The 25,529-nt window shown below is 39.6% G+C and overlaps 1 protein-coding gene across 1 annotated transcript; it reads left to right on the top strand.

Annotated features, from left to right (window-relative positions):
* Positions 1-224: 224 nt before the first annotated feature.
* Positions 225-25,529, top strand: CD28 (CD28 molecule). The gene is made up of 4 exons (XM_012725296.1): positions 225-279; positions 19,168-19,524; positions 19,776-19,900; positions 25,401-25,529. The coding sequence occupies exons 1-4, from the start codon at positions 225-227 to the stop codon at positions 25,527-25,529; spliced, it is 666 nt and encodes a 221-aa protein (XP_012580750.1).

The following is a 25,529-nucleotide window of genomic DNA, read 5'->3' as shown; positions in this document are numbered from 1 at the left end:
TAAGAGAAAAAGTCTGAAGTCATCATAATAATGTAATATCCTGTGTGTGAAATGTCAGTCACAATGCTGCGGTTTCAGTTCCTTGATCTGTGCCTAAGGAAGGCAGTTGGTGGTGGCTGTGGATGACTGAGAAACTCAGGCCTGGGCAGGTGTGTCTCGGGCTCACCTCACCATTTGGGCTCCTCAGGGAGGGGCAGCAGGAACCCTGGCCCACTGCTAGCACCATGGTCCTCAGGCTACTCCTGGCGCTCAACTTCTTCCCCTCCGTTCAAGTAACAGGTAAACACTTTTGACTTCTTTCTTCTTCCAAGTTTTTCCAAGTTTTCGAGCTCTTGGATTGACCTCGATCACCTTAAATTTCAAACACCTTGTGAAATTTAGACATCTGAAGAGTAGTTTCGCTCTCACATGGTGATCTGTTGTTTGGAAGGTTGCCGATTCTCAGACTGCTGCATAGTATTTTAATGAACATCCGCTGGAATTCGATACTATCTGTTTAGGTATTAGTTGATAGTGTCCCAAGAATCTGTAGCTCATGTTTAGCTTTTATTTTATTTTATTTGGGCTCCTCAGGAAGGGGCAGCAGGAACCCTGGCCCACTGCTAGCCCCATGGTCCTCAGGCTACTCCTGGAGCTCAACTTCTTCCCCTCTGTTCGAGGGGAATGAAAACGGATATTAGCATGTTGGTCCTGAAGCTCTGGATTTAGACTGCCTGAGATCGTATCACAGATTCACTTCTTATTACTGAGCTTACATGAATATTTAAACTCTCTAAGCCAGGGCTTCCATATCTGTAGGGTGGGGATGATAATACCATCATCATCATCTCAAGGTAATTGTGAGGACAGAATAAATGCATGTGAAATGCTTAGTGTACTTGGTGCTTGGCTAGCAAGGTAAGGATTAGTTATAATTATATGTCTACCTGAATTGAATGAGTGCTAAAATGAATTCTGGAGTTGTCACAGAAGCAAGTACAACCCAATGCAAATAAATCAGTTTTCTTTTATAATTGACTGATATTGGTTTTCTTAGATTAACATCTTTGAGTTTCCAATGATGATGAGGAGAATGACACAACTAACAGGACGGTAGCTAATGCCATTTAGATGAAGAGCTTGAGGGTAGCAACGCTAATTTGTCAGGATGTGTGCCCACTCACTGCTGCAACCCAGACCTGAAGCACCTTATTCTGACCTTGGAACCTTATTTGGATTCCAGAGTCAACCTGCTTGACCATTATGCTAGTCTCCTAACACAATGCGCTTTGTAACTTCAGTGCTACTGATCTATTCAGGGTGAAATAATCAGAAATCATGATGGCAAGCACAAAGAACTACTCTGGTAGGCAGGAGGAGGTGTTTGTTCAGCTTGTCCTTGCAGTTCGAATAGGATCTCTCATCTCCAGTAACTGTCTAATAGGGTCCACCTGCAGGTTTCAATAAGGGCAGTATTTTCCACCTCAAACATACATGGAAAAGCCAGTATCTTCAATTTTCTTTCTCATTTATTTTGAGGGGCTGCAATATTTGTTCCACCATAGCATGTGCTCTATTGGGAATAACTCCCCAAATGCCACACATATAGTCGTATATCAATACCCATCTATTTCATGGTCTGAGGTGCTAGTGAGCACACTTACAAATTATCCATATTTATAAAAGGTGTTGAGATTAAAAAAAAGACATATTTTGGTGAGGGTAGGTGTTAATTCTCAGTATTTAATACCAAACATTTAGAGCTACCAAGATATTCTTTAAAAAAATTATTTTAAAGGAATTTTTTTTAAAAAAATGTTTTTTTAAGAAAGTAAAGAACAGTTTATTTAAAGATAACTAGAACTATTTCAAACTGGTAATTGTATGCTTCTCTGATGTGCATGGTGGACAACCACCTACCAACAATTCATTGGTTTTTTTGATTTTTTTTAACATAAGACTCAAAGCTTTACATTTTTCTTTTAGAACATTTTTGAAATGGAGACTAGCTAAAATAACAATTCAAACATGGAACCTTTGCTACCCATTTTAAGATACATCTAGTTTTCAAATGGCAACTCACCCTTGCAATAACTTTCAAGATTTGCTGCTGAGTGGTCATTTAATGAAGTGGGAAGGAGTCAGGGTAGAGAGGGAACTTCTGACATGACTTTTCTAGTAAGAATATCTATGAGAAAGAAAATAATTACAGCAAATAAAAAAGTCTGATCCATTCTAATCAGTGCTGCAAAACTGTCTGTGACTTCTAGTTTTTCTCCACGAAGAAATTATAGATACGGAACTTCTCTGGTCAAAGTATAATTGTCCTTTCTAGAATTGCCAGAGACTTATTATTCTGCGCTGAGATGTAACTGTAAAGAGCAATTCTTTTTTCCATTAATTGAACAATGATAACTCATTGGTTCATAGTATAGTTTAAAATGAAGGTTAAGCTTAACCTGATTTTTCATGATTTTGATGATTCTGTAGATATATCTTTATGGCTATATTCAAGATGTATGATGCAGGAAGGGTGAAGAAATCCTAATCGATAGTTCCTTTGCTAAAGCTATACGTTTTCTATTGGGTTTGGACAGTTGTGCAGTTACGATCCACAACAGAGGATTTTGCTAGACTTTGGCATAAATCAAGCTTAGAACTCAAGTCCTTGAAAGGTAAATGACTAATGATTGAGAGGAGTGTGCATGTAACACATGGCATTGTTCATAGATATTTTCAGCCCGTATTGGCTATTTTTCAGCCAGCTAACCATCCAGTATGAAGACTAGGACAGGAAAACATTACTTATTTTTCCAGGACACATTTATTTTTATTTCCTCCTAAGCAGCAAATAAACTGCCAAAATGGTCAGTTCAGACTACTATTGATTTCTCTAGTGCTGCTGCATTTTTCTCGCCACTTCTTTTTCTGAGAGGCACTGAAAATAGGAAAATGGTTGGAATTTGATAAAAAATCAGCAAAGCATAGTACTTAAGAACTTTAATTTTTAGCTCATCAAATTACCTTTCTGAGATAGTTGTGCACAAAAAATTGTGATGTACCCCTAAAGTTAAGTGTTGCTTTGAGACAAGTCTTAGAAAAGTAAAGTAAAAAGATGCAAATTGAAGTATACAATATATGGGCCTCCCTGGTGGCACAAGGAGTTAAGCCTTCAGTACTATGAAGCTAGCCACAGTCACTGCAGCATAGGTTTCATCCCCAGCCAGGGAGTGCGTCAAGGCACAGCAGACCTCTCCTGTCTGGCCCACTGCCCCCCTCCTCAGTTTATTTCAGTCGTTCCACCTATTCTGCTCCTCACTCTTGTTTCTGGTGAATCATCTCACTTCCCACACCTCTGGCCTGTACCCCAGTTCTTGTTTGCATAAATAAAACAAATCTTTCAAAAACAAGAATATACTACAGTACTGTATCGACATTAAAAGATACTTCTTAAAAAGGCAACCATCCAGGCCCTCCCTGGTGGAGCAGCGGGTTAAAGCACGGCACTAGGAAGCTTAAGCCACTTCTGCATGAGCTCGATTCCCGCCTGCCCCGGAGGTGACCACGTGGCGCGGCAGACCTCTCCTGACCCGCCCGCTGCTCCCCTCAGCAGTGTACTTCGTCAATCTGCCTGTTCTGTTCCCCACTCTGTCTCTGGTGAAGCCTCTCACCCTCCCCATCTCTGGCCTGTACCCCAGTTCTGTATGAATAAATAAATAAATCTTAAAAAAAAAAAAAAGGCAACCATCCAGAAAGGGTTTTTCTAGCAAGGACTATAAAATTAATATCAATACATCAATACCAGGAAATAGAATGAGTCTTTCCCAGATAAATTAGAAACAGAAATGAGTCTGAGACCATAAATCTGAGGCTCTCATATTCAAACATTTGCTCTGGGTGGCAAGGGGTCTCAGTGTCTCTCCTTCCTTAGACCTAGGCTGTCCTCCTCTATAATGACTTTATCCTATTTTCATGACTAGACAAATGCCATATGGCTACTGTTCAACTTTTATCATGTGTGGATATCTGCCTCCAAGTATTTCCTGTATGCAGTGTGCTGACATTTGCAAAATGAACATTTTATGCCACCAACATCCCCCAAAATTCATTTTGTAGTTTATCATCTCTAAAACAATAGCTCTTTACTGGTTAGGTAGGCACTGACAGGGCAGCATAATTCACTGCAGACTCTCGTCTAAAAATCAGGGGACAGCCACTCTTGAAAGCATAGCTGTTTCACAGCAGCTCATTGAGGAGGATAAAATCTTTTCTCCTTTTCATCTTGGCTATGTTTTGTTTTCCTTTCAAGTAATTTATTACTTATGAACGTCACAGTGGCTGGAATTTTTCTTTTCAGTAAATAATTTAGCTAAACATCAGAAAAAAACCAACATCTGGCTGTTTTGTGACTGACTGAAAGAGTCTCTGGTTTTCCAAGTCAAGGAATCTGTATCTCTTATGGTGATTTCTTTCACCCTCTTTGGTCAATGACATGGTGTTGTCACCAAAAAATGCAACTGGAGCATTCTCAATCTGAGAATTGTTGCATGAGAACTGGTCCGTGCAGTTGAAGTGAAGGTAACTCAGGTCCCACAAAGACGTGGTTGGAAAATGGGTGTCTAGCTTCTTGCTTGTTATTCTCGTTTTGCTGACTCTGAACACTGGAAGAAAGGCGTGCTGCACAAAATGAAGAGTGACTCAGTTTCTTGGTAGAGGAGCTTAGACTAAAAAAGAGAGCTTAGACTCTTTTTGCCTTAACATTTCAATGTGCCATAGGCATATGAATTTAGTCTGAGTATCAACATGCAGTTTGTGTGTTTATCACTCTTGCTGCAAGCAAAACTGCACTATGGTGGAGAACCTCTTAACTCTGATTTGCTTCTTTATCTCAAAACCATTGTTAGTACTGTCTTTGCACTTGTTACCATCTCCATCATGTGGGGGTCTGCAGCAGCCAAGGTAAGCAGCTTAATTGTTTTTCATGATGCCATCAGTCACCCACTCACAGTTCACTTTGACCTCTGATCTATTTGTGAGCCTCTTCAGCAGAATTTAAGTCACCCTCTTGACTCACAATCTACCAAATAAAAATTAATCACAGCAGCAACTCTTGACATCTCTCGCTAATTCACCAAAGAAGCGGAATCATTGAGTCTTACATTTTTGACAGAGCTTTAAAAGAAGGCAGGGGGTGTGGAGGGGAGGAGAGAGTGTTTGACTTATTTTTCTACTTTTTAATTGTTTTTACTTTCTGACAAAGTAGAGTTGTGTTCTTCATTGATTAGGGAAGAACATCTCTGTGACTGTATTTGAGTTTCCACGGGACGTGATGACTTTCTTTGATACTGAACATTACTACTAATAAAAGGGCACATAATTGAAGAATAGTTTTAGGAATGCTGAGTCAGCAGACTACCTTTGTGATCCACAGACTCTCTCCCACAGAACTCGGTAAGAATGGCATATATAAGGAGAATGTTTCCTTTCACCATGCGTTTCCTGGATGAAGGTGGGTGAACAGTACAAGGTTATTGTTCTCTGAAGTACTGAGTTTCTGTGCTGGTAAAGTGCCTACTTTTTCTTATGCTTTGGTAAGGCAGGTCTTCTTTCATGTGCTCACTCAACGGATATTCATAAATATCTATGTGTTATTTTGGTTTGGGGACAGATACAAAAACCCATTTTAAGCTTCAAAAAAGTGAAAATGAGAATTGTAAAATCTTCCTAGGAGTTTTTTTTTTCTTCCAATTTTGGAACACTGGGAATAATACTCTATTCACATTTCTTTTATGGAAAAAGATTTTAAGCAGAAGCAGCCATAGAATTACTGAATTCAATTACAGACATTTAAAGATTAGAGGGAATGTAGACATCTCTCAATTTATAGAACAAAAGTTGTGTTGATGCTTCTTAGAAGATGTTCATAGAAAGATTGCACTGCTATGTTTCCTGGTACTCTGGATATTTTGGGGCTGACCACATTGGATTACTTATCCAATCTACCTGCTTTTATACCCTATTCTAAGATCCTTAACTTCAGTCTTTCAGGTTTCTTCACTATTCCATACACCTGCATTCTATTATATGAACTTTCTGATGCTATTTCCATCTTGGAAACTCTTTTATTCCCCTTTCCAGTAACCATATCCTACTCATCTTTTGCTTGATGTACTCAGTGTTGGGTACAAATCTTTGAGAAAGCTTCCCCTGGATATTAAGCCATTTATGTTAGACTTAAAAGAAGAGTTTCAATGGGAGTGTAACTCAATTAACAAATATTTATTAAACTTCTGTTCTATTTTAATCTCTACTGGAATCTGAGGTATTATAAAAAGAGGATTAACAAGTTATTTCTGCTTTTGTGGACTCTATGACATAGTTGAGAAGACTATATATAGCAAAATGTAGCAATTGGAAGTAAAAAATACTTGGCAGCCCACTGCCTCACCATGACGCCGTAATGATTGCATATGTTGTTGTCCCCTCAGTATCTCACCCAAGACCCTAACAAAGTGGGGGACTTCTTTCCTTCTAAGGGTTCCCAAGACTGTCACTGTAATTTGGAACATCTGATTTTCTTACTAGATTTCACAATCTTGTGAACTCCTTGTGGGCAGATCATGTCTTTTTTATCTTGATATAATTTCAGTACAGTGCTGAAAGTCTTATGGGTGTTCCATAAATATTGTTGAAAGAATAAATGAATGAATCAGAACTAAGATGGGGAAGATTAAAATAAATATTCCAGTAAGGTTAATAAAGAATGGTAAGCCTTTATGGAGAGTAGGGAATTTAACTGAATTTTTTTTTTTTAAGATTTATTTATTTGTGCATACAGAACTGGGGTGCAGGCCAGAGGCTCAGGGGCGGTGAGAGGCTTCACCAGAGACAGAGTGGGGAACAGAACAGGCAGATCGATGAAGTACACTGCTGAGGGGAGCAGCGGGCAGGTCAGGAGAGGTCTGCCACGCCATGTGGTCACCTCCAGGGCAGGCGGGAATTGAACTCATGCGGAAGAGGCTTTAGGTTCTCAGTGCTGTGCTTTAATCTGCTGCACCACCAAGGAGGGCCCTCAATTGAGTTTTATAGCTAGATATTACTTATACTGCCTACCATAATATTTTGTACATAGTAGGCATATATTTTTAAAAATATTTATTTATTTATTTCAAAAAAAGATTTATTTACCTATGCATAAAAGAGCTATGGTGTAGGCCAGAGGTGTGGTGGGGTTGTGGGGGGTTAGAGGACTCATGGGGGGCGGGGAGGGAGCAGAATCGGTAGACTAACTGAAATACATTGCTGAGGGGAGCATTGGGTGAGACAGGCCAGGTCTGCTACACCATGTGGGTCAGCTCATTGGCCTAAGGTGGAACTTTTGCTACAGTGCTAAGACTTAACCCTTGCACCACCAGGGAGGCCCTAAATGTTTTAATTTAATTAATGAATTTTTAAAATTAAGGTAACATTAGGGCCCACCCCCTTGTCCAAATAAAGTATCACTGCCATTATAACTGTTTGCTAACTGACTTAATTTTGTTGAAATGCTGAAGGACCCAGGTGCTGGTTGTATGTGTGTGTGTGTGTGTGTGTGTGTGTGTATAGTGTTGTAGAGGTGATGGGGCTATTAGAGAGAGAAGACGCATCTCTAAAGAAGGAAATGGAAAGAGAAAAGGTTTATGGGAACAGCTTTGTTACGATAAAGCTACAGTAGAGCAGCAATACCAATCTAACAAACCTGGTATATAATACTCTCAGAAGAGGTTATAGTGTTAAAATTTCTATCAGCAAGGGCTACTAGAACAATGTGGACCTTGACTTTGAAGACTTAGCCCATGTGTGATTTAAATTTGCTTGAGTCTTCAAAAATGTGGCTGAGTTTGGCCTCAGCTGTGACGGAGATAACGGGGTCACAAGGGTAAGACAGCCCTGCCCAGTGTCACAGGCCAGCTCATTTCTGGTCAGACAAGTCAATCTCCAAATCTTCCACACCCCTCGCCCTGCCTCCCTGGCCCTAAAGCAAAGAAGTGACTATTTGCCCTTAGTTGTGGGAAGTTAATATTGACTGATTATTTTAACCTTTCTTCTTCTTCTTTTTTTTTTTTTTCAAACTTAAAAGCTAAAGTCAAGATATGGGCATATCATTAGAAGCTTTAGTCTGCTATATGGTAATATAACTTTTCTAGACCTTCATTTCCTTATTTGATATATGACGTAGTTGGATTCAAAGACATCTTAAGATCTGTTTCTGACTTAAAATGCTTCTTACATGGAATAAAAACATTCAGGCCCTGGCCCTCCCTGGTGGCGCAGTGGGTTAAAGCACAGCACTAAGAACCTAAAGCCACTTCAGCATGAGTTTGATCCCCATTCCAGAGGTGATCCACATGGCAGATCTCTCCTGACCCACCTGCTGCTCTCCTCAGCGCTGTAATTCGTCGATCTGCTTGTTCTGCACTCCACTCCGCCTCTGGTGAATCCTCTCACCGCCCCTGTACCTCTGGCTTGTACCCCAGTTCTGTATGCATAAATAAATAAATCGTAAGAAAACAAACACTCAGGCCCCAACAAAGCAGGTCAACGAACTCCACTTCTTTGAGAATGCTTTTACAGTTTGAGAGATATGATAAAATATTGTAAGCCAATCTCTTGGGGAGACTGGGAATCAGGATCTTAGATACTCAGATGCTTAGAAATGACAGGAAGACTTTGGGAGACAATATTGGCTTTGCTCCTTCTTATCTTCCTATGCAGTGTTAAGGTTTAGCACTATATTTATCTGCAAACTTTCAGGTCATGACACTGTACTAGTGATCCTGCATTGCCAAGGTGGACCTGCGTACACTCTTTGGAAGTAAAAGATCTAGGGACAATGACAGACAAGAAAAATGTGACTTGTCTTCTTTACAAAGTTGTTTGAATGATGGATCAAACAATGGTAAGTCTGGAGGAAAACAAGGACCCCAAATTTGGTTACTAGGTAGTAACCAAATACATAGTCAGAAAATAATATATTAATATAGAAGTCCCTTGATTCCGATGGGATTGCATTCTTGTAACTGAATTACTGCCATAGTATACACAAAGAAGGCTCTTAAGACCCTGGCTGTCCACTATTTGGACTACTGACAGCCTATAAGGGTAGCGGGCATTTGATTTTGGGGGGTGACTTGTTGGCTTTTGGTATAGTTAAGAAATTCTGCTGTGTCTTTGATTGTCCTTCTAGCATCAGGAGCTGAGAGGCCCCCTTTAGTAAGGACTGGCTCATATCATGCCCATGTTCACATTGCTTTGTGTTTAGAAGGTTTTAGTCCTAGACTGCAATGCCTGCATTGCTGGGCAGTGTCTCTGCGTGGCAGGGGTGGATTACTGTGTGACAATGTTTTTTGGTAGTGTTAATATTAACTGTCATCCTAAAATGGGAAACGTCCCAGTGTTCATATCTGTCTCTGACTTTCTGAAGCTCTAGTCTGATATATTTTGTTGCCAGATTTTTCTTCCAGGATGCTCTACCTGCTTCTCAAACCCAACATACTACAACTGAACCCAGAGGCTTTTTTTCCCTTTTTAAAAAATAATTGTTTTTTTTTAAGAGTTATTTTTATTTATTTATGCATATAAGAACAGGGGTCTGGGTTAGAAGTATTAGGGGTGGGAGTGGTGGTGAAAGGATTCACCACTGACAGAGTGGGGAGAAGAAGGCAGATCTACTGAAATATACTGCTGTGGGGAGCAGTGGATAGGTCAGGAGAGGTCTGCTGTGCCATGTGGGTAGCTCCCTGGCTGGGGACTTACTCCAGCACAGCAACTGTGCTGTAATGGCTGCTGACAGCTTGATAATGCTGAGACTTAAACCTTGTGCCACCAGGGAGGCCCTCAAGTAGCTTTTTTCCAAAAAAATTTTCTCTTTTCACTTGCCTAATTTTGTCTTCCCTTTCACCTTCTCTAGTCCATGAACTTCTTACCATTTTTGATTCCTGCTCACTGTCACTGAGCACAAGTGAACACCTCTGAACACCAATACCATGCTCAACATGCCATCCCAGCTGCTTCCTTTGCTACTCAGGACTTAGAAGCTTGCATTGATGTTATAACAATCATGATCTCGGTGTCTCTACCTCAGCTCTTCCCTTTTCCAGGCCAACATGCTTTGTGTGTTGCTGTGCTAACCTTCCTGAAGTATCACTTACCACCTCATTCTCAACTGAGATGACTTCAGCATCTCCTGTTACTATCATGTGTCTCTCATGAGCATTTGAGGCTCTCCATGTTTGTTAACAGCCAACTGCCTTGCCCAGATGGACAGCTCCTCTAGTCCCCAGGAAATCCTTCCACTAAGGTCATTTCCTTCATCTTAGTCCATCTGAATTTGCCCAGAATTCATGGAACAGCTAATGGCATGCATGTGCAAAAATTCTAGCCTCACCTCCTCTGTCGATGACCTCTAGTAGCCATGCATCATATAGGACTTCAGGCTGTAACTCATTGTACTTGTTTTCAAATACCTAAGAGGCCATATCTTTTACATTTTCCCATCTTCTAAGAATCTAGTTCATTAGGTCACTTTATTTGTAGAACGAATGCATGAGTTTGTCATGGCAGGAATCAGACTACCAAAGAGCAATTTTCTGACACATCAAAATTTCTTTTCAAAAACTACTCATTGATAGTTTTGATAATTTTTCTCTCTCAAGAATCAGTATCATGTCTAGGTGCTCAGATGGGACTTTTTGCTACTCAAGTATCTAAACTCTGATTTCCTTTTGGATGTTTGCATTGACATAATCAATTTTAGAAGGGTAAGGACATATGTCCATTACACTAGAGAGTCTGCTTACTTAGGAATACAACCTTTTTAGGAAATGTATGGGCTTGATGTAAGTGATAGTTGCACATACACAAATTTGTGCATGGCAGGTTGCTTAGCTTGACAATTTCTCTCGAAAGAAGGCATTTCTATGTGGTCTCCTCAACACAACTGTCTTTCATCTGGTTCTGGTAACCTCATCTTCCGCTCAACCCTTTGGCTCTGAAGGAGGTCATGAATTTGCTGATATGAGCACTGGGTTCTAGCATGCTGGTTGTGGATCCAAACCTTTGCCAACAGTTCCTTTATAAATCAACTTTCCTTCTACAATCCAATTTTGATTGTGCCATCTGTTTTCTGTTGATGAGACAACACTATATCTACCTCTGTCTATATGCTAAACCTGTATATCTAGACCTAGTTCCTGCTTATTTAAAGTCTTTAAAAGAGGCTTTCCTGGCCCTCCCTGGTGGTGCAGTGGGTTAAAGCACAGCATTGAGAATCTAATGCCGCTTCTGCATGAGTTCGATTCCCGCCTGCCCTGGGAGGTGACCACATGGTGTGGCAGACCTCTCCTGACCCACCCGCTGCTCCCCTCAGCAGTGTACTTAGTCGATCTGCCTGTTCTGTTCCCCACTCTGTCTCTGGTGAAGCCTCTCACCGCCCCTGAGCCTCTGGCCTGTACCCCAGTTCTGTATGCACAAATAAATAAATCTTTAAAAAAAAAAAGAGGCTTTCCTTAAATTTCTATTCAATAAGAAGATAGGGAAGGGTTTGAGGCAATCCACAGAAGTATATATGTAATCTGCAAAATTATATTCATTTAAAAAATATTTTATTTATTTGTGCATCCAAGAACTGAGGTATAGGCCAGAGGCACAGTGGGGTAAGCAGATTCACCAGAGACAGAGTGGGAAGCAGAACAGGCAGATCCACTGAACTACACTGCTGAGGGGAGCAGAAGGCAAGACAGGAAAAGTCTGCTGTGCCATGTGGGTCAGCTCCCTGGCCAGGGATTGAACTCGTGTTGCAGTAGTTGCGGATAGTTTCATAGTGCTGTAACTTAATCTCTTGTGCCACCAGAGAGGCCCTACTGTTATTCATTTTAATACAAACTACAGAGTCTGGAATCTGACAGGTTCTTAGTAGCTTTGTTCTTAACTTCTTAGTGGTCTAGGAGGGCGAGCAGGATGCTGTGCCCCATAAAGATGGGTACTCTTACTTACATCTATAGGAAGCCAAGCCACCAGCTCTCAAGTTCCCGTAGGCACAGGTGTTCCTCCCAGAAAGCACAGTTGTTTTAGAGGTTTCTGAGCAAACACTGGCTTGCCTGCCACTGGGGGAGCCTGAAAAGTGGGTGGTCAGAAGGCCACGTGTTGAAGGGCATCTCGGGCCTGAATGGAAATGTTTCAGAGGAAAGTTATGGTAACTTAACCAGCTCTGTGGTCAGGAGGAGGTGTTGTGTTCCAGGGAAAGCAGCATCACCTTCACAGTCTGTTCACAAACATCCTAAGGCCAGATGCTTGAGAACAGAAAGCTTTCATTTTCTTTGGTTCCTGCTTAACATGTTAGATTTTGTTCAGTCAGAATTTAAAAAAGGAAGCAATGTGATTAGGATCTGACAAACTGATTTTTAAAATGTAAAAGAAACTCCAATGTGCACAGATGGCACCCAATAAAGTTCATAAAAAGTTCTGAAAGAAAACCACATTGCTAGTTAAACGCGTATTCTATCTTTTTTACTGCTTCCTTAACGTCACAGTGCAGATTTCTGTCTGGAGGGCGGCTTACTTCATTCTGCACCATTTTATCTTACTGTACTGTGTGCCATTTTCTCTATGGTGTGCCTACTAAGGAAAGGAAAACTGTCATATAAGTTAGACAGGCCAAGTATAATTCAGCAAGGTCGTGAAGTTAAGGACCTTCTCAAGCTTACACTGAAAGTCACTTTATGTATGGACTGATGTTCACCTTCAAGTTCTCTTGTACACTTAGGCAAAGTGATACAGAAAAGTGCAATGATAGTGCCCTCCCTGGTGGCGCAACAAGTTAAAGCACAGCACCTATAGGCAGCCACTGCAGCACAAGTTTGATCCCCGGCCAGGGAGCTGACCCACATGTCGTGGCAGACGTCTCCTGTCTCCCCTCAGCAGTGTATTTCAGTAGATCCACCTGTTCTTCTCCCTACTCTGTCTCTGGTGAATCCTCTCACTGCCTCCCCACACCTATGGCCTGTACCCCAGTTCTTGTATGCATAAATAAATCTTTTTTTTTAAAGAGGTTCTGAACCTCATGACAGAAAACACAGTTGTTTTAGAGGTTTCTGAGGCATTGCGTGTGACCATATTGTTGGTAGGCCTTATCTAGAATCAACCTATGACCTTCAGGAAATCTCTGAAATTGTAACAGAATGCTTCCTGTACATGTATTAGAGAGTTTGGAAGCATGATATCAAGCCAATCTTGCTGAATGTACAAAGTTGGTTTTTTATTCATTCATGATCTAAAACATCACTTTTCAAATAACAAACTACATCTTAACTCTGCTACTACTTAGGTGACCTTGTTAAAAAAAAAGTAATTTCTTTTGTTTTCAGTTGCCTCTTCTGTTAATTAAAGGACTGGCTGAGATCACTTCTAAATTTCCACTGAGATGAGCAAATTCTACAGAATGGGGCTGTATGACATATTTTAATTTGTTGACCTGTTTGCATTTAAGCTTAATTCCTGAAATCCTAGCATTAACTAAGCTAGGGAGGTACCTTTTAGGGCCAGGGTTCCTTCTCATATGTTGGAATAACACCTCAGAGATCAGTATCCACTGTACCTGTGCATATAATATAATAATATACTTATTGGTTTATATAATACATGTAATAATTGGCCTAAATAAAGAGGGAAAGATATATTCTTTTGTAACCAACCTCCCTTACACTCCATTCTCATGGAAGTGTACAAGCACATTACAATTTTCCAGAAGTCAACTTTATTGCAGATTATCTGTAGGAAATCTTTTAGCTCTCATAGCCTTGCTCATAAGCAGCAGATAAGTACCTCTCATCTCCAATCTTACTCTTCATGTTTCCTGTTGTCAAGGAGAAGTTGTGAGAGAAAGAAATTTGAGGTTACTGTTTCCTGTTTCTCCACACCTTTAGCTGGTTTAGCTGCTAGGAAAGGCTTTGAAAAGCAAAGCACTAAATTCATCATGAAAACAACTTGTCAATTCAGTAATAACATGTCAGTCAGCCAAGTTTTGTTACCAAAAGCAAATCAAATTGGTGGACTGTCCATGTTTCTCCTATAGTCTAGTAGGTAAGACCTAGAAAAACATAGCTATTCATAAAAGGGAAAACAAGATATTTATTGGGAAGAAGCTAGGATAACTAAGACCGAATTGGCTTAGGAAGGATGCTTTTCTCTCCTAGCATGAACCTGAAAGCAAAGAGGCATCAAACAGAAATTATGGAGGAGGCAGCTGCTGACCTGAGGCTTGATGCCTGCATACATGTTGGCTCAACAAGTTTTTACTATGTGAGCCTATGTAAGAAGAATCTTTGTGTTAGGGAGGGGTGACGTGGGAGGCTTGGGGTAAGGTAGAAGATTTTGGGGGAAGATAAGGCAGAGAGAGAAAAGGAAGAGCTGAGGCAGAGGAGATAGAGAGGTGAGAAAGTATGGCTGATGTAGGGGTTAAAGAAACCTTATTTTTCCGGACCGTACGTTATATAAGACCCAACTGGCCATAAAACAGGAGTCTACTTGAGTATGTTAACAGTCGAGCTAGATAACAGGATCTTGGATTTCTCTTTCCTGAGAAGTTTCTTAGTTTGTAGTGGTGAGGCAGAATGAGCGTAGGAGAAATGTGATGTTTTAATAAAGCTTAGTTTTGAATATGGAGGCCCCAAGACAGAAGGAAAATATCTTTCATTACCTCACTATAGTATGCTTTGCAAAACTAAAACAAAAACAAAAAACAGTTTCAGGAGAAAAGACCACTGCTACCCACTTCTGAAAAAATGGCCAACACTGAACTGAACTCCAGGAAGTTAGTGGTGTTTCCGACCCCTTTGGGGTAATTTGTATTTTCTTCACAGGGGCTGTTTAGATTGGAAAACTGTTTTCTTCCTATCCCAGATGTCCAAACCTCATTTCAGTTTCTGAGCTGTCCATTTTTGTCACGTAATGAATGAAGGAGTGACAAAGGCAAAAAGAAAACAGTGTTACTTACTAGTTGGTTTCTGTTGGTTTCTGAGACTAAGTCAATGCTAAGTTATGCCAATTTAGCTTGAAAAGCTACACTGAGTTATCCATATCTTTCTAACCAGAGTCCTGGCCCTCATCACCTCTGGCCTAGACCATTACAACTATATCCTAACCAATCTCCACATTTTTAAAATTATTTCCTCCAATTTATCTTCTACATTTTGGCTAAAATGACATAAAATGATAAGTTGTGCATTTTCACTTTTTGTTTAAAATACCTCAATAGGTCCTCATCACCTGCAGGAAAGAGCACATCCTATATACTTTGCTCGCTCTACTAATCCTGTCTTTCACAGTACATGGTCCAGAAAACACTGAAGTTTCCGTAATTCTCTACATCTGTCACACTTTCACCTCTTTATCTCCTCTGACTAGACTAATCTTTTTCTCTGTCTTATCTTTCCCACAATCCCTTACCTTGCCCCTGGTTTCTCACCTCACCCTTCCCTAACACACAGGCTCTTCGAAGGTAGGCTCACCTTCATTTAGTAAAAACTTGCTGAACGTGTATACAATCCTTCATAGCACGGGTCAGTCACCTCCTCCAACATCTTTAGCTGGCTTCCCACTTGTCTTTAGGAACTCTCACTTCTGGTCACTGTGCACTGTTTTTAAAATAGTTTGTGTCTTTTCCCCACTCGAATGAGCTGCCCTAGGCCAGAGACTGAGCCCTTTTATCTTTGGGAAATCAATTTGTTCCTTCCACATGCATCAAGGGTATGGAGGGTGCCATACCTGAGTTAGATAAACCACATTAAGGAAACTACTGGGATCAAGATGCTAGAACTTCTCTTTCTTTGTCCCTTCTCCCTCCTTCTTTCCACATTGTGTTTGGAGAATGAGGCCAAATCCAGACTTTCTCTCTAGCTGTCATCAGTTTACCTCCAGCCATCTTCCCCTTTTAACCCTCACAAAGAAGTGCTACTCCCATCTTTTTTCTTACATTAGTTTCAAACACAGATCAGGAAGCATGTGAATGCCCATTAAGATAGAATCTGAGTAACTGTTACCAGAAATGTGATTTAAGGAAGGCTCAGTAAGCAGAAATACAAAGGCCTAATCTGCACTCTCAGAATATGAGGGAACAGGCTGGCATTTCTTGCTGGATTAGTTCCTTTCATCAGAAAGGATCACCCAGTGATTCTTTTTAAAGGATTCTTTCTGAAGTAACTAAGAAAAAGGCCAGACAAAATAAAACAAAAACAAAAAAGTGAGTTAGTTTTTCCTATTAGAACAGGTTGAGGACCCACCCTGGTGGTGCAGTGGGTTAAAGTGCAGCACTACAAGACTATCTGCAGCTACTGCAGCACAAATTCAATCCTCTACCAGGGAGGTGACCCACATGGCACAGCAGACCTCTCCTGTCTCGCCCAAGGCTCTCCTCAGCAGTGTACTTTGTCTGCCTGTTCTGCTCCCCACTCTGTCCCTGGTGAATCCTCTCACCACCCGTGCACCTCTGGCCTGTACTCCAGTTCTGTATGCATAAATACATAAATCTTTTCAAAAAATAAAGTAAAATAAAAATAAAACTGGTTGAACTTTTTGATTCTTTACATGTTTATTCTTCAGTACTTTTTGGGAACATTTGTGAATGAATACTAAGTGACATTAAGTTGTTGAGACACAAATTTTGAACAGGATTTAATGAGATGGTAGTCAGACTTAGCTGCTGTTAAGAATGAGATAGTCAGATAATCATCTTGTTCTTATCATTTAGTGAGCTACTATTTTTCATACCATATTCCATAAAGAAGTGTAATGTACAATATTTGTCAGGAGATTTGGAAACTGGGTCAGATGAGTCAAGAGTTATCAAGTTGAAGCACATGAAACAAGATGTAGAATCTGACCAAGTAGCAAATGGGTGACACAGACAGTAGTCATGTTGAGACCTGAACAGGGAGAGATACTCTAGACCATAAGCTAGTGATGAGGGCACAAACAGAGGAGAAATACTTGCAGTGTGACCCTGGGATGTTGACATATATGGTCCAATTAATTGGAAGGTTTTGCTTTGAAAGTCTATGGAAACCTATGAATTGAGGATAAGACAAAGCTTTCATCTATGAATCCACTCAAACATGATTATAGATCAGAGCTCCTGAGAAACTTAAAAAATAAGAAATGTCTAGTTTATATGCCAAGAGATTCTTATTTAATTGTCTTCAGAATCAATGGTTTCTTTTAAGTTCCCTTGGTAAATCTAATATACTGTCTGCTTGAGAAATCTGTACACCTACAATGGTTTTCAACTCAGACTGAATATTAGAATATTAGATTTTTTAAAAATGATCTCAAAGATGCCTCCTAGAATGGAAGAAATTATTTATAAATCACTTTTCTGATAAGGAAAGTGTATGAAAAATATGTTAAGAACTGAGATAACTCAACACTAAAAAGACAAGTTGTTTGCTTTTGAGAAATGAACTGCATTTGTCAAGTTAAGCTGGTAAATTATCTAAATAGACATGTCTTTAAAAGGGTATACGAATGAGTAATAAGCACATTAAAAAATGCCCAGCATCATCAGTCATCAGATTAATGCAAATCAAACCACAGTTGCCACTGCATATTCACTAGGATGGCTGCAATGAAATAGATGAGCATAACAAGTGTTGGCCAGGACATGGAGAAGTTGGAGCCCTCATACATTGCTGGTGGGAATGCACAATAGTGCAGTTTGCTTTGGAAACAAAGTAAGTCAGGTCATCAAAAAGTAAAAGTGTTCAGAATAGACAATACAAGGAGAGAGAAAATAGATTTGCCAAGAATTTGAGAGAGGGGGGGAGGAATGGCGAGGGCCTGCTAAAGGATAGGGGATTTCTTTTGTGGTATTGAAAATATCCTGAAGTCAGATAGTGGTGATCCATGTACAACTTTCTGAATTCACCAAAAAGTCCAGTGAAATATAGATTTTAAGAGGGTGAATGTAAAGAAAAAGGATGAACTAAACAAAATAGGTGAGACTTATGGTACATGAATTGTCTCAACAAAGTGGTTGTGAAAAAATGAAGAGAAACAATGCCTAACCTCTTACCCAAAGACCAATTAAAATCAGAATTCCTGAGAAAGGAATCTGAGCATGTTTTTCTTTTTTTCATAACTTCAGTGAGATTTAAGAACGGCATAGTAGATTAAAAGCTAGACGTGATTTAGTAGTATGCAGTTCATTTTTCAAAAGCAAACAACTGAATACATGAATTCAAATTTAGATTAAATTGCATTCATTTCAAGAGTCTGATTTCATTTGCTTCTTCAGCACAGGTATGTGAGCATACTGCTTTAAATAACTTTAAAATAATTCAATTAGGTAGATAATTAGCATACAAACAATAAGAAATTTTTTTTATATTGAAATCTGAATTAAAAACATAAAGCAATGTATTGCTTTAGCAAAATTTTGGAGGATCACGGTTGCAAAGTTGATTCTCAATGCCTAAGTGGCCTCTTTCTCAGGTAGCTGAGAAAAAGTCAAGTAGCTGACTTGAGTTTTAATTCTAGCTTTTCTCACCATCAGCTCAGTGATTTTAGAAAATTATTTAATATTTCCAGCCTCATACACTTATTATGGGGGGGAATAATATACTGTCCTACTCTTGGAATGGTTAGTGACATCAGAATGTTTCAAAACATTTTAACTTCTTCACAAAAGTCTGTATTACAACTTATAAGCGAATCTATTTTGTATCTGTGTGAGGTGATAAAAGCTACTTTCAAATGTACCAGTCAATCAGGAAATTAAGCAAGTAAGCAAACATCCTGGGAATCTCAGTACTGATTCAAAAATTCCAAATACAAAGCTGTGGTGTTCCATGCCAGCAGGTCACATTCTGCCTTCCACATGAAAACATGTCCCACTGTCCCATTCAAAGGAGGATGATAATATTATGAAAATGTAAAGCTCTAAACTCTCAGCAGAATTACCTCTTCCCCATACCTATGTGATTTACTGTTTAACATCTGATGATTATTATTTTGTCCCTGCTAGATCATGTGTCTTCATCTGCCAAGAGAAAAGCTTTCCTGGAGATCTCTTTATTTTGTTAATGAATATATCTTGATTTCAGATTAAAGTAAACAAACTACCTTTGTTCTAAGCAAATGATTTTCTTTCCCCTTCAGCAAACCAAATTTTGGTGAAGCAGTTACCTTTGCTGGTGGTGAATGACAATGAGGTCAACCTTACCTGCAAATACACCCACAATATATTCTCCAAGGAGTTCCGAGCGTCCCTATATAAGGGAGTGGATAGCTCCGTGGAAGTCTGTGTAGTGAATGGAAATAATTCCCATCAGCTTCAGTTTCACTCAAATACTGGATTCAACTGTGGTGGGAAACTGGACAATGAAACAGTGACATTCTACCTCTGGGATTTGTATGTTAACCAAACAGATATTTACTTCTGCAAAATTGAAGTCATGTACCCTCCTCCTTACATAGGCAACCAGAAGAGCAATGGAACCATCATCCATGTGAAAGGTAACATAAAACTTTTCAGTGGAGCGCCCTAAAGTCACAGTTTTCAACAGCAGTCTTGAAAACTGAGTCAGGATCAGTGGTGGCATTGGATCAATCCCAAAGACGGTAGAATGAAGAGTAAGTCTATAAATTCTAAGTTAGAGATATTGTGCCTATCTTACTCTTCACATGTTCTCTATAATGTTTAGAAGGCAGGGATGTACTCTTGCACCATTCCCATATCATTTAATCTACTCTATTCTATTTTTCAGAAAAACATTTTTGTCCAGAATCCCCACCTTCTGAGTTTTCTAAGCCATTCTGGATCCTGGTGGTGCTTGGAACAGTCCTGGCTTTCTATAGCTTGCTAATAACAGTGGCTTTTTGTATTTGCTGGGTAAGAGAAGCAGTACTTCTTTTTTGTAACTTTTCTACTGTACATGTGACTTGTACATTCTTAAGAATTTGCCTATGCAGTTTATTTTCTGTTTAACATCTGATTATTGTTATTTGCTTTTTACCCTGCTAGATTTGAGTAGGTTTTCTTTTAGGCTGTCCCACTTTATCTGAGATAAAGATCTTATGTGCATTCTTTTTCCAGAAGGCAAAGACTAGGCAGCCAGGCAGAGTAAGAACCAAATGGGTAAATTATGGTGAGAGTATTAGGAACAGTTGCCCTTATTCTCTCAATTTTGCAACAACATTACCCTATGACACCTAAAACTGTTTTATACATATGTATAAAAATCTAGGCAAAAATCATGAGAAATCTGGCTACTGAAATTATCATTCAAACTCACAAAGAAACTAGGTCTGTTTATCTGAGTCATATTACATCTCTTCCAAGCAGGTGAATTTTGAGGCCAAGTATGGTGCTGTCATTATGAAACTATAATGAAAGAGTTTTCTGAGCACTCAGGACTGAATTGAAGTTTACCAACTTTTGCAAATAAACTTAGTCCATTTTTCTTTACTTTTCAATGTTAAAAGTTTGATGGTCAAAACGACCTTATCGACTGATAAGAAGGAAGCTCAAGAGAAGTTCAGAAAAGTCAAAACAGGGATGGGAAGAGCACAAGGGGCTATGGTGATGGGACATGGGTGAACTGGTAGGGAATTTCATGGGGACGACACTGATAGGAGAAAGCATACATTGTATAAAAATAAAGCATGATGTAAATTATATATAAAATAAAAAACAGAAACGCATAATGAAATACTAAAATTCAAAAAACAGAAGGAAGCTCCTCACTAAACACCTTTCCCTACCCAGACATTTCTGTTCTAAGTATACAGTGTGGTACAAAATACCCCATGCACTGATTCCATGATGTCTTGGAATTTATTTCCTAGAAATTAATTGCATGTATGAGTCATTTCTTCAATAAGAAATGTATACTCCTCAAGGATAAAGGACTGTTTCGTTTCATATTCACTAACCACTTGGGATTAAGTACACGTAGTGCTTAATGCTTACTGCATTGATGAGTGGAAACTCCTGTCGTAGCCAAACTAATTGGATTTAAATGAACATACCTACGTATGTTACTCATCTTTAAGACATACTTAAGGCATATATTTAATCCACACAATGATTTCTGGAAGCTATGCCATGTGAAATCATCCTATTTACTGTAGCTGTAGTGTTGGGTGGCAGAGAGAACAGTTCTGCATTCACAGTCCTGGGATCCTTTTAAATGTTTACTGGCCTATTGCCAAAGTTTTCCTCTCAATGGTTCTCCAAATACTTCTCCCATTTCAGAACACTCTAGGGGGCAGATGGACTTTTGTCAGGCTGCCTGTTGCTTAATCTGTACCTTTTTCAGGATAGGGAACAAAGTGTTTGATTGTTCTTGGAAATCCTATATATTAGATAGCATCTTGAGAATTTGTCTGCCTTGCCTTCTGCAAGTTACTTAACACTGATTGGGGCATTTTATATAGCAAAATATTGCCCACACTTCCTCTGATATTAGTTGAGCCACTTTACCTTTTTGGATTTTGCTGCTTTCATTCAAAGTGCCTTCCAGCTTTAACCTCTGTTGGTATTTGCCAATGATTTTAGGATTTAGAATCTTAGATTCCCATCCAGAATCTCAAGTGCTCATTGTAAAAGCCAGGTGCAGTGGCTCTTGTGTACCCTTCTAGACAGGTGCTCCTCTATAATTTAATGATCCAGGTCAAAGTCACTTACTAGTAAGTTTCACAGGAAGTCGTTTTGGGAACTACTTTAACTCTCAGAGGCCAGCTGGTACTTCTTATCATTTAAAACTTACTGTAAATAAGCAATAGAATATCGGTTGCTATAATCACAAACTAATTTGCCAATTGACTTGAATCACCCAAAGGGATAAAAGTAGCTTCTCATTTTCAATGAGTAAACAATTTACTTTTAACTCAGAAACAGAGTCATGGTGTGTTTTTCTCTGGCACTACTAGTTCCTAATGAGGTTCACCTTGCTTTGTTTTGAGAAAAGTCATTCTGTCTCACAGGCTCTCTGTACCTTGGGAGGTCCCAGTTCTTGGCATAATTTAGAAATCTGTGACCTCTTAAGAGTCAATTAGGCTACCCAACAATAACTTCCCTTGATTTGCTTCTCAAATGTAGGTCTTTGTACTGTTTAAGGGGTGTGAAAGAAATGTATATGTACACTTTAAAAAACTTTTGAGTTTGTCTTTTCCTGATAATGTTACTATTCAAGCAACCAGCAAGGTTGCTGTGTTAGGTAGCCAGACCACTAGGGCTCCTGATAGTTGAATCATTTCCTGGGTAGTTTGGGGGATCCTATTTTTGGCTGGTCTGCACTATGCCTTGGTATAATTTCTATTTTCCGGAACTTCCTGAGGGCTTGTGATGTGCTGCTTGCTGTAGGCAGTTCTAGGCTGAGTGGGTTTCTGGGAACAGCTGTGGATTCTGTCTCACTTCTTGACTTGTTGCTGACATTTGAGTACATAAAGAGTTCTCCTCTGCCAGGTTGTCACAGACCAACACCTGTTAGTCTCACTCAATCACACATTCACTCAACTGAGCTGGTAAATCTGTTTGCTTCTTCATCTATAGGGGGCTTCTAAAAGCCACGGTAGTTTCCACTGAAAATCACCTTGTGGAAAGTGGAGATAGTGTACAGGTAGTATTTGCCTTTAGAGCCACTAGGTTATTGATGCCATGTCTTTCACTGTATTGTTTGGTGTATGATTTGTGTCTTCTGCTGAGCACTGCAAGGAACGGGAAAGGGAAGAAAGGTCCTGAAGTCACACACTTTTAGCTGACAAAGTCCGAATGAAGGGACAGACCTTATCAGCTGCTCACATAGACACATTGGGTGAGCCCTGTTCTACATACTGTGTGTGCTAGATGCACATGGTTTCTGAGTTACAATATAGTGTTAATGGTCATACAGAGGTCATTTCTACCTCACTGCTTTATTCAGAAATAGGGCCACAGTGATTAAATCTCACTATGACAACAGTTCAAGGATAAGCTGAGTCAAGCTATCTTCATTGCTGGGGCTCCTTATCAGCTATCATTTTACTTGGATGGCCAGCATGAAAGACTATTACTTGGGAGTCTGGCAAATGGAGTCCTCATGTTTGGAATACGTACTAAAATACCTCCTAGGGTATCATAAGCAGTCTTCAACATTTAATCAGGGCAGACCTTTCCTTGCTCTTACTACTGCACTGCTGTGACCCTATGCCCAAGAGAACTCTAGTCTTTCATTTACAGAAAGCATGTAAAACCAAAATATTTGAAGAACAACTTCCCTCATCAGTTTGTTTCCATGACTACCCCTCTCTGCAAGAATCACCCGATTATGTGTGTTTCTACTCTTTTTGTTCCAGCTATGCATCACCTCTGATTCCAAATGACCAAAGCTAACTTTATAACCTCTTTCAAAAGTATGTTTCCTATTGTTTTCATATCTTTGGATATAACACCATCCTTCTGTTAATCCAGGCTCATTATCATCAGTCATCGTTGGATATGAGCAAGATGGAAGAGTTAGAGTCAAGCTTCTAACAAAAAGCACTATAATTTAGTGATATATTTTGTATCTATTGCTTCCTTTGTGTCTTTTTTGTTCCCATGATCTAATTCTTTGGGTCAGGGTTGCTCAGTCTTGACTCTTCCCTCTTGCTCATACCCAAAGATGACTGATGTTTTGAGCCTGGGTTAACAGAAGGATGGTGTTATAGCCAAAGTTATGAAGACAATAGGAAACATATATTTGAAAGGTTATAAATTTAGCTTTACTCGGGATTTGAGGTGATGGATAGCTGGAATTAAAAGAGAGTAGCATGAAACACACATATTATTGCCATTTGGAACCACATAAATCTATGTTGTTGGGTGTTTAGCATCATCTCTGGTTTCTCCCCACTAATGGTCAGTAGCATTTCTTCCAACTGAACAAACCAAAATGCCAGCAGATGTTGTCAGATGTCCTTTGGGACAGGGGATAAGAAAGCCTAGAGGTGTCATGGGAAGCCTAAAGTCTTAGGAGGTATTGTGTAGGTAATCATACTTATGGTAGATATGAGAAATACTGCAAGAGGACCAGATTTTAGGGGAAGAACTTTTGCTTTGGTCATATTGAATGAAAGGGCTCTTGATTGATTCTAGAGACAAAAACCTAGGCAAATAGATGGTAACTGTGGATGAGATTGCATAGGAAGTAAGGGTGAAGTGTGCAGAGGGGAGGACCTAGGCTCCAAGACTCAGAGTCTAAGAAACTTTAACACTGAACGGCTAGAGAAGGATGAGCTTTCAAAAAAGGTAGGGAAGGGGTGATTGGAGAGTTAAGAAGAGGTGTCATCTCCCAGGAGGTAAGGTGGAAGACTTTCAAAAAAAAAAAGAGAGAATAATCAAGAATGAATGCTGCTCAATGTTCATGTAGATGAGAACTGAAACCATTTAAGCTGTATTGAACAATGGAGGCCTGTGATTTTCCCAACAATTCCTTGACACTTACTTGTGTCCCTTTGACAAAGAGGTGTGAAGGTTTCAGAAAGGAGTACATGGAAATGAGGCCAAGCCTGAAGTTATCTGCTTGCTAATTAGTAGACGTGTTCATGTCATTCATGTCTAACATGGCTACTTGTGCATCAGGCTTACATGCCAGCAAATAGTTTTCATAATAGAGATGTATGAATCCTAAAATCAGGATGGCTGTTTTAGAATTTTTCTGGATCTTTTATCAAACATACAAATTTTATCATCAAATTACCCCGGCAAACACATGCTCTTAATCCCTCCTTCCTAAGATCATTGTGTGTATAATTCTTGCTCTAGTTTAGTATTGGCCCTCAACCCTGGTAGAAACTCATATATAAAAGCTTAACCTGAGGAACAGGGATGGAAGATGCTACCGTCTTTTCAGAAATATGCATACACACAAAGAAAAATACAACGTATTGCCTATAACCTTAACTCCCATTTAATTTAAACTCCATTGCTAGGAATTTATCCCAGACTTACAAAAGCTAAAGAGCCTCTGATTGATTATGGAAAAATGCCTTCTTAAGCAATGACTAATACAAGAAGATTGCAATGGGATGCTTCATCTTTGCAAAGGAGGTAGGACCTTCAAGGATAGTTACACATCAACAGTGCATCTGCTAATTATACATATTTAGAATTCAGGTCAAATGACTGTACTAGAATAATATGAGTGCATTTATCTAAAACACTTTAATTCAGAATTTTCAACTGAATTTAGAAGGGTTCAAAGTTGTTAGGTTCTATTAGTGCGAGTACAAATGCTCAGTGAATTCTGGTGCTCAGCTTTATCTGAAAATCCATGTTTTAGTTCCCTCCGAAGTCTTAGACCTCCTCCCATGAAATCTACTTAACTTGTTCCCAGTCCCTTTCTCACTGACACTTCTACTTTCTGCAGAATGACAGTAAGAGGACCAGGATGCTTCAGAGTGACTATATGAACATGACTCCTCGGAGACCGGGGCCCACCCGCAAACACTACCAGCCTTATGCCCCAACGCGTGATTTTGCAGCTTACCGCTCCTGA

This window comes from Condylura cristata, unplaced genomic scaffold (genome assembly GCF_000260355.1).
Source record: "Condylura cristata isolate star-nosed mole 26May11 unplaced genomic scaffold, ConCri1.0 scaffold00002, whole genome shotgun sequence".
NCBI classification, from domain to species: Eukaryota; Metazoa; Chordata; class Mammalia; order Eulipotyphla; family Talpidae; genus Condylura; species Condylura cristata.
Note: the sequence above shows the minus strand (reverse complement) of the source record. Positions and strands in the feature narration are given on the sequence as shown.